General features: G+C 36.9%; 1 protein-coding gene across 4 annotated transcripts in view; it reads left to right on the forward strand.

Moving 5' to 3' along the window:
- Positions 1-9,898, forward strand: part of CPEB2 (cytoplasmic polyadenylation element binding protein 2) — a 51,403-nt gene that overhangs the window by 39,022 nt on the left and 2,483 nt on the right. For all 4 annotated transcript variants that reach the window (XM_074541771.1, XM_074541768.1, XM_074541769.1 and 1 more), the window contains 4 exons: positions 1,388-1,506; positions 1,797-1,911; positions 3,696-3,877; positions 8,418-9,898. The exon at positions 8,418-9,898 is cut by the window's right edge and continues 2,483 nt beyond it. In XM_074541771.1, coding sequence (XP_074397872.1) covers positions 1,388-1,506; positions 1,797-1,911; positions 3,696-3,877; positions 8,418-8,645 — 644 coding nt within the window. In that variant the 3' untranslated portion in view covers positions 8,646-9,898. The remainder of the gene's footprint in view (positions 1-1,387; positions 1,507-1,796; positions 1,912-3,695; positions 3,878-8,417) is intronic.

Raw genomic sequence — 9,898 nt, forward strand, 5'->3', positions numbered from 1 at the left:
GTGCAATTAACCCTCCCTTTGATTAATCAAGTTTTTGCGCTCTCATCATTCTTGTACTGGGATCTCCATTCAAAGTGGAATGTGTGTGTGCTTCTGACCGAGTAAGGACAGTCACATGGAGCTTATCTCACCCATGCCAGTTGGCACATGCCCTCATTCACTAAGTTTAGCATGATTAATATGTGGATTTTAAATTCTGTGATAAATACTGTAATTTATTCCCATTAAAACAGATTTTGAATCTAAATTATTGATGATTAAACTTAAGTTAAACAGGTTGTCATTAAAAAATTACAGTTCAGCAGTGAAGAATAGACTTCACAAGAAAATGCTTCAGCCCAAATCCAGAGATTCCTTATGACATATTTCTTATGAAATTAAATAAGATAAAAATATAGAATACATAAAATCCTGTCATGTGTCCCATTTATGTAGCTATGATGGGACTGTGGTATCAGGGGTAAGAAATAAGGTACAGCTTTGGAAGGACCAGTATGGACCTTACAACTTTTTCTTAAAATCCCAAATGTCTAAAATCAGTTGTGCATTTGTTTTTTAAATCTTACATTGTTAATGCACTGATTCTTTAATGGTCTTCAAGATACACCCTACCACCTTTTCCTTGACGACCTGCAGTGTCTGTTTGCAGTAAGAAGCGGCTGCTGGTTCCTTAGCTTCTTGCAGAAATACAGCAAGATTTCCAAAAGGCTTGGTAAAGCATCCATGTTCCCTTTTCCCAAGCCCACTCTAGGGCAGCTGCTTCAGCATTTACTTCTCCATAAGACATAACTTTGTGTGAAAATTCTAAACTTGGTAGTAATTTCAGAAAGAAATGTGAGTTATGGTCGCTTTAGGGTTTGTTTTAGTGTACAACCCTAATTATGCTATTGAGGTATTTGTAAAGTAACAAATTCAGTGTATCTCATATTGTAACTGTGAAAGTAATATGTCATGTTCTTTGCTTGTCTGTTTGGTTTTATGTAGCATTAAATAAGCATTTTTTTAATTCTTTTTTTTGGTAGTGTTTGAAAGGTTTGCTGGGTCACTTACGTAATAAGATACTAATCTCCAGAATAGGGATTAGTCTTTTGTGCCAGGTCGGATTTTCATTGTATAATGTCCATTGCAGCCAATGAATGATGTTTAGCCTAGACTTACAGTGCATGATAGAGCAGACACGTTTGCTTTTATTTAGTTATTAGTCTCATCTGACAATTACTTTACAGATGGAAGTTCTGTTAATTATGGCAATGTAGTACACAGTTAAAGAAGATGACTAATATGAAAGAATTGGGTTGACTTTCTTTTGTGTAGAAAAATGAGTGGCAAAGATGATTCTGTAAAATAAAGATAGAAAAGCAATCAATTGGTTTGCGTTCTTTTCCAGGTTATGCATTCCTCCTGTTCCAAGAAGAGAGTTCTGTACAGGCCCTGATTGATGCCTGCATTGAAGAAGATGGAAAGCTCTATCTGTGTGTTTCCAGCCCCACTATCAAGGACAAGCCAGTAAGTACAGTCAGTTGCCTACAGGCTATGGCTGCCATCTGTCTAAAGCAGCATTGGAAATTGTGAAGATGAAAAAAAACAAAAGTAAACTACTGTTGGCAGTGCTCAACATCTGGAACACTTGCATTGTTTTAAAATTGTAGTCTTTTGAATTAATAGGATTAAAACAGAGCAACTAGACATGCTACAGTAACAAGGTTATGACTAACAATTTGTATAGGCTGATGAACATATTTCCACATTGTAGTGAAACCTGAAGTAGGATACTGTTTTCTTTCGCAATTTAATAGGTTCAGATCCGTCCCTGGAATCTAAGTGATAGTGACTTTGTGATGGACGGTTCGCAACCGCTTGATCCTCGGAAAACAATTTTTGTTGGAGGAGTCCCTAGACCATTAAGAGCTGGTGAGTAGAATCTGTGGCAATTTTTTAAAGTGAGAAAGTGTTAGAAATAATTTGTACTATGCATAATTTTTTGTAGCTAGATATGGATTGAACAGTCTTGGTAGTTTTGACTGTTGTACAATATTCATGTATTCTTGAATTTTTCTACTGTGTAGGTTTGGCCATAAATCACAATTCATCATTGAGATTTGCTGGAAAGTGTTATCTCTTTATAGCTGTAATGTAAGCTATGTCACAAGAGGCATAAAACTAAGAGTTTGGTTTTAAAATAATGCTGTGGAAACCTCTCTGCCCCCCTCCGTGACTGTGGAGTGGCATTTGTACCTGCTTGTCATTGTGCATTAGCTACTCTTCTGCTGCTGTGAGGTTACACACACAACCAGTGATAGAGTATTTGAACAAGTAGGCGTAGAGGAAAAAGGAAGAAATTCAGAGAGCTAGCACTACCTTTTATGGCACAACATTATATGAGATTGCAGGACTCTTTCTAGACTCTTGCCAGAGGTGTAAAGGAAAAAATAAATGTTTCTATAGCTGTGGAATGGTTGATGTACAGCCTGGATAGTCTGCTTTTTCAGATTGTCTGCAGCAGCCTTTTACAATGTTTTAGGTGGCCTTCTAGAAGTGGGCTGCAGTGGATGTTGGAAGCAGAAGCAAACCATACAGTGGTTGAAATCCCCTTTATTATTCGAATGGCTTCTGGATTTCATTAGTCTTTCATAGCTAGTAATGAATTTTATTCTTAGAGAAAGATGAACTTTTAGATGAAAGATCTAAGAAAACTGAGAAGTAATAGTGCAAATTTGGAGTACAAAGGATCTTAAATTTTTCTATCTTGAACCTGCAATGCTCAAGCTTTTTTGGTATTTTACTTTTAAGACTCTACTTTTGACTGTAATATAGGCTCTGTAAATGAGTGTAAACACAGTATGTTCCAAGTACAGATTAATTTTTCTTTAAATTCAGTCCAGTGCTCCATATTACTGTGCTGAAGGTCTGTGATAAATTTAATGGATGCATTCTTATGCTTAGCTCACAAATGCCCTGTATATGTAAAAATGAAATTTTTATGGCACTGTGAAATAAGAATAATGACTTCACAAAAGCAGTAAAACTTAAGGAGACTCCTCAAACAGCTATTGAACATCAAGGACTGCTGACACCTCTATAACCTAATCCAGAGGGTACTAATTCTGAAAAACCAGTGTTTTCCACCCCAGTGAATTGCAACCGAATTCAGTATAATTTGGCAGTCAGAGGATTGCCAAGGTACTTGATCTGTAAAATTTGAAATTTTTGTCTCTCTGAACTTCAGTATCTATGGTAAGTGTAGCACTGTAGAGATAATCAAGTTCTTTGTGGCCGATGAAAAAATGCTAACTACATTGATAAATTCAAGTAGGACGTAGAGCATTAGGACAGCCAGAGAACTTGTACCAAGGAATTTGTGGCACGAGGATCTATTTTATACAGCTTACATTCCAATGCCTACCCGAAAACTCTTTGGCTGAAATCCTCTGGAGAAAACTACCCTGGAGTTCTAGTTCCATGTTATCAAGAACATACAATTCCATTGTTCCTTTTATTTATGTACCCACAGTGTAAAAGATCTATCTGCTGAGTAATGAATAGCTTACTCAATATTATTTCTTTAGTATTTTTAATCTTGTTATTACTGTTTCATTGGCTCTTGCAAAATTGATAATTAAAATTAATTTTTCTCGTATTTTTAAAGTTTGTAGTGTAAGAATACTTTGAATAAATGCCATTTTGTTTCTTAACAGTGGAATTGGCCATGATCATGGACCGTCTCTACGGGGGAGTTTGTTACGCAGGAATTGACACTGACCCTGAGCTGAAATACCCTAAAGGTGCTGGACGTGTTGCTTTTTCCAATCAGCAGAGTTACATTGCTGCCATCAGTGCTCGGTTTGTTCAACTTCAGCATGGCGACATTGATAAACGAGTAAGTTACACAGAAATTTTAAAAAAAGGGTTTTGCTCTGTAAAGAAACTTTTCAGAGTGTGGTAGCATTGCATGTGATTTGCTTTCAAGGCAGTTTCTCTATTTTTTTTAGCATTCATGTAATTCCACTACTTTCAGGAGTATGGCTGACTGCCCCCAGACGAACAACATGTTTCCACAGAGCAGCAGTTTGTTCCTTTGACATATGTTGGACCATATGTTCTTCCCATTCTGGAGTTCCTGGTTTTATTGTGTACAGGCAAAGGGCTTGAAAATCTCTCTCCCATATTCCAATGAAACCAAATACTCTGATAATTCCTCTGTCATTCATAAGAAACTCTTGTATTCATTGGCTTCAGATTAGCTTGATACTTACAAACTGCCCTTAATTTCAGCCTTAATTGTCAGTGCTCAGAAAGTTGGTGAGGCTTAACACTTAAAATACAAAAGGTCTTACTTTTTCTGTTTTAAAGTCTTCTTAGTACTTAACCAATGCATATTTCTATTTGCTACAGATGCTTATTCCTAGGAAAAGTAAAACTGACTTATATTAAGAAGGCTAGTGAACTTCATAACTCCTAATTAGAAGTATAAGAGTAGCAAAACTGGCATCTAAATTATGTCAGTTTTAAGAGTCACTAGTTTTGATGTCAAGAGCTGCAGAGATAGTCTGGCATTAATAGGTGTTCTTAAAAAAATGAAAAAACTATGGTCTTACAGGAAGAAGGGTCAAGTAAGTAAAGTAGTTCAAGGTCCAGTCTCCTCTACAGATCAAAAACACAAGAAAAAGGTAGTACAGTTAACAGAAGTCTGCTCTGAGGAGGCAGCATGTGCTTCTCTCCTTTCACATAGATGGAGTAATTCAGCTTTATGTATGTGTCTCAAATAGCACTTGCCTTATGAGCTGAAATCCCTAAACATGGACCTTCCCAGAGGATGAGTGGGTGTGGATGTGGGTAGTCATCTATGCTTCAGATTAGATGTGATGGCTACATTTTGGTCATGGGATTGCTATCCTTGTGACTTGCAGCTGTCACTGACTTGTAACTGCTTTTTGGATACTTACGTAACAGGAAGAAATGGCCTTGGCATTGGGTGAGGGGATATAAAACTGTTAAACATCTTGCATTTGAGAATTTGGACAAAATGGGAGTAAGGACCAGGATCCCGAATTTCCTCTAAACAAATGCTAAATGAGTCATTTAGCTTCAGAATTGAGTATTATTAAGTTTCTTTGAGGAACTGTCTAATGGGCATTTGTCTGTGAAGTCGCCTGACTTGAAAATTAAGACATGGAGTTGGTTCCAATCCAAATTATATCTCCCTCAAATGTGGGAGACATGGACTTGTACCTTGTAAACCATGGGGAACTTTTATCTCAGTCTTCTTCTTCCCATGGGAAGTGTGTCCTTTGCAGCAGAGAGGTGTGTGGTGGACTGGCAGTGCCATCTTGTAACAGAAGGCATGATCCGGATTTTGAGGGCTGCAGTTGCACATCCGTTGTTTTGCTGCTTTTGGTTTCTTATGATTGGTCACCAGAGATCTAAAGGGCTCTTTGGATGTCGAGCAGGCATTGAAATGGCACTGCTTGCTGTTTGCAGAGAAAAGGATGTAGGTTGTTAATGGGTGATGGAACACTGCAGGCCTCTTGGAGCTTGGAAAAAGAAAAACCAACACAAAATCTACTGCAAGTGCTGGATCTGAGAAGCACTATATTTGACCTACATCCATTCTGTTGAAACTTAATTTTTAAAAACAGTACTCAGTGATTTCTTCAATCTCACATTACCAAAAAAAAAAAAGCCAAAACGCAAACAAGAACCAAAACAATCCAAACATCCAAGCATAGTTAGAATCTGGAGATAGCTGTTCATGGGTTGGAGATGTGGAGGGGAAAAGGCAGGAAGATCTAGGTTTTCTCTTTAAATATCTGAATTCTTAAAGCTTCTTCTTTGAAATAATTTATGTTCTTTCTTTAGTGTTGCCTTTCTAACACTTGAAAAATTAATCTCTTGACTCAAGTGTTCTCTTAAATTTGGAATTTCCACATTTTTATTACCATACTCATTTTTTTTCTTATTTTAAAAATGTGTGCTGCTCCTGAGGTGTTTCACTGGCAAAATACAGCAATCCCAAATCTTAACTATTTTAATAAACTTGTCTTTACGTCCCATGATGGGAGAGGGTTTATAAAATTCTTTGTTTACCTGAGAGGAGGGTAAATCTATATTTTTTAAATTATCTTCTTTAATTAAACAATAATGTCAAACCTTATTTATGTAATTACATATATTTATTACCACCCAATTATTTGCATTACTGAGGAGTCCTAGAGAAGAGCATCATTTTAGGGAACATCTTGAATCTCAGCTGAAAGTATGAAAAAGACTATTTTCAGAAATACTTTTTTTACTTCCACTGAGCTTTTACACTAATGCCTTTTCAGGCTCTGAAAATACTCTGATATCAGTACTACTGCTGATTTATACATGAGCAAGCAGTGAGTAAAAATCTATAAACCACTAGTTTGTAAGTGAGGAAGCTAGTCCTGCTTTGGGTACTGCCTTCACCTGAGGTGTTTGTGTACGTTGGCCAGGAAGGTGATAAAGTCTGTATCTCACTGAAATCCTCGAGGCAGAGCCTGTTCTGCCCTTTACCACAGCATTGCCTTCCATACCAGTTATATCCAGTTTCTGTAGCTCTGCCGTCCTTTCACATTCTTTTCATAACCAGTTTTGTTTGTGTAGAAGTCTTTTTCAATTGCTAAATTTTGCAGTTCACCTGTTTATCCTTCTGAACTTCAATTCAAAGTATTTATAGCATTTTTTTGCACATACCTTTTCCGAACTTAACTGGAAATCTTAGTGCCACAGTCACTTGACAGACATTGTCTGTGATGCTAACTTCTTCCTTAACTAAGTTCTCCGTAGCTTGTCTCCACTTCTTTTGATGTGTAGGTATATTTAGTTTGTCTAACAGATGTTTTTCTTCAGCAGAGTACTCTTCATCCTGTTTTATCATGTATGAAAGGTCAGCTCCAAACATTTCTTTGGAGCTTCAACTCCAAACAATTCATTAAAGCACTGTTAACTTTCATATGCCAGCAGTCTGCATCGACATCATGTAATATTTCCATTCCCCAAAGTGCTTCTCTAATATTTTCGAAATCATCTTCATACTGATCTTGGTGCATTAGTGCACTGAAGCTTGAAATAAATGCTGCTTCATGCTTTCAGTAATTCTGAGCCATGAACACAGTTACTGCTAAGGTAGCTGTTTATTGGAAAGTGTGAGTGTAATTGGTGATAAGGCAGGTCATTGTAGTGAAATAAGAAGAAGAGCTCATACTGAATATAGAATACTGGAAGACACTTACTCTGACATTTCTAGGATGGCCTGTACTTCTGAAGCTAAGAACATGAAGCCTGTTCAGCTGTAAAACTTCAGGGTAGGGAGCTGGATGTGTAAATTTTTTCCTCTGGAAATACACTGAGAAAAGTAACATTTTAAACTTCTTAGTATTTGAGGAATATTCTGTCTGAGTACAGAGCATACAGTTAATATCTATATGTGGCAATCTTCAGAAGTATTAGTATCTAAGGATAACAATCTCATGCAGCAGTGAGGAAAATGTGGGATACAACAATACATTCCTTAATGACTGCGTCAACTCATTTTGTGTTTTATTATGAAGTACTTCTTCCTGTCTGATCACAGTCTGAAGCAGCACAGTTCTGCAAAGACATAATGCATATTTACCACTGGACTCCTGCCACTTTTCCATTCTGGCAGTCAGATGAGTTTGGGAGAGAAAAGCTGTGTAAGGCAGGTGTTTGTAGCTGTCTGTAGACTTGCAAAATGGTCTTTAAAAAAATATTTTCAGAATTGTATTGAATACAAATTCCTATACGGTTCAAAGCCACAGAAAGAGAAAGTAATAGATTACCAAATTTGGCAGTGCCAAATTTTGTCATATTTTAAAAATAGGGAGTGAGTTTACAGTGAACAGCTCTGCTAAAAGATCTGCATTACAGCCTGCAGAAAATACTTTTAATTTGCATACAAATGTAGTCCATGCAGAGACACTGGCACTTCAAAAAAAAAAAATTTGTATGTTAAAGGGTAGTCTCATATGTTCAGTTATTTTTTTTTGCTAAACCATGTAGAATTGTCATGTTGACATCCAGTTAGGAGATCTTTGAGTGATTGTGTTTTCTTCTACACTGAAATTCATAATTTCATTTGCAAAGAACGCTCTCTCAGGGTAAATTAGGGGAAATTCCTGATGTGGCTGTTTGTTACATGCACAGAGTACTTCTAAAGGTCTGCCTTGAGGTGTTCTGCAGTGTGGACGGATCTGTAGGTGATAAATGATAACGAGTAATAACTGATCAGTTACGTAAAGGCGTTCATACAAGTGACTGCAGATTTCAGGGGGTTTTCTGGGGTTCTTCTTTACACCAGAGAAAAATTATTGCCTTCATACAACTTCAGGTAGAAACAGTTATTAATGGGAATTGTTTCTGTTTCACTCCAACAGGTGGAGGTAAAGCCATACGTGTTGGATGACCAGATGTGTGACGAGTGCCAGGGTGCGCGGTGCGGTGGGAAGTTTGCTCCTTTCTTTTGTGCCAATGTCACTTGCCTGCAGTATTACTGTGAGTTTTGTTGGGCAAATATCCACTCCCGTGCAGGACGTGAATTCCATAAGCCATTGGTAAAGGAGGGGGCTGACCGCCCACGTCAGATCCACTTCCGCTGGAATTAAACATGGTGAACCAGCATCTACAGAAGGAGAGAAGGGTGCATGTGGCTTACTGTGTTTGAAGATACTGACATGCAGAAGAAATAAGTGCATTCTTCTGCTTTTCACCCCAGCTATCAATACATGCATCTTTATCAGCAGCCAAAACACTACAAGCCTCTTGTTTTTCACCAAAACCCTACATCTCAGGCTTACTAATTTTTGTGATATTTTCATGTTAAAATAAAATGTTTTTTTGTATTTTCTCCAAGTTATTTTTATATGTAAAGTTAAAACTAGATATGAGAATGTTTTTGCGTAGGGGCACACAGTCTGCTGCTATATTTAGTGGGTGAAGCGTGCACTTATTTCTAAACATGGGTTTTTAACTTCAAGATCTGCCCCAGTAATTTACCAAAGGTAGCAAAATAGTGAAGATGGAATATGTCTGCTACAAAAGCTTATTTTTATTGTTGTTGCTATTTTCAGTGTATACATAAACTAAAAATTAGGGTTGATTTTTTGCTCTCCATTTTGACTTGCAAGAAATAATACCTCAAGATAATCTGATTTATTAGCTATTTTTAAACATTTTTAATCACAAGCTGTATTAGCTTTGCTGCTATATAGGTGTTATGTGTAATGCCACCTATTAATACGGGATTGAAACGTTTAAGACACACTGCATTACAGATTAAATGCAGGCAGCACAATATGGCCTAAACTGCCATAGTTTTAGAATGTGAAAAATTGCATGTTTACTTACCTGTATACACCATATGCATGCACTAGAACTATTAATTAACAAGAGGTGAGTTATTGCAAATGTTCAAAAAAAGGCTCTCTTGAAACTAGGTAGCATGAGCAAATTTACAAAATTTCTTACAAAAAACAAACTTGCATGCATTATTGTGACTGAAGTAAAAAAATGTCCTACATGTGTACAATATGCAAATTAGTTTTAGACTAGAAAGTGCAGCCATTTTGTGACCTGGTCAGTAGTGGAATTCAATTTTATGCAGACTGGATGTAATATTGTAATCCCTGTGCAATTTTGTGATGTGTGCTTCTACTTAATGTGGCGTGATGTAGTATAGATACAAGTTTGAGTAAAAAGCTAGCATTTAAAAAGTTCTTTTAAGCCCCCTCGATTGTTCATGGTTAAGATTTCCTCTACAAACCAAAGATGGCCAGCACACTGCTAACCAGTCACCAAATGTGAAACCCATGACAAATGCATACAAAAATAGACATATATGAGAATGCATAATGCTTTA

Source organism: Zonotrichia albicollis, chromosome 5, assembly GCF_047830755.1.
Source record: "Zonotrichia albicollis isolate bZonAlb1 chromosome 5, bZonAlb1.hap1, whole genome shotgun sequence".
Classification (NCBI taxonomy): Eukaryota; Metazoa; Chordata; class Aves; order Passeriformes; family Passerellidae; genus Zonotrichia; species Zonotrichia albicollis.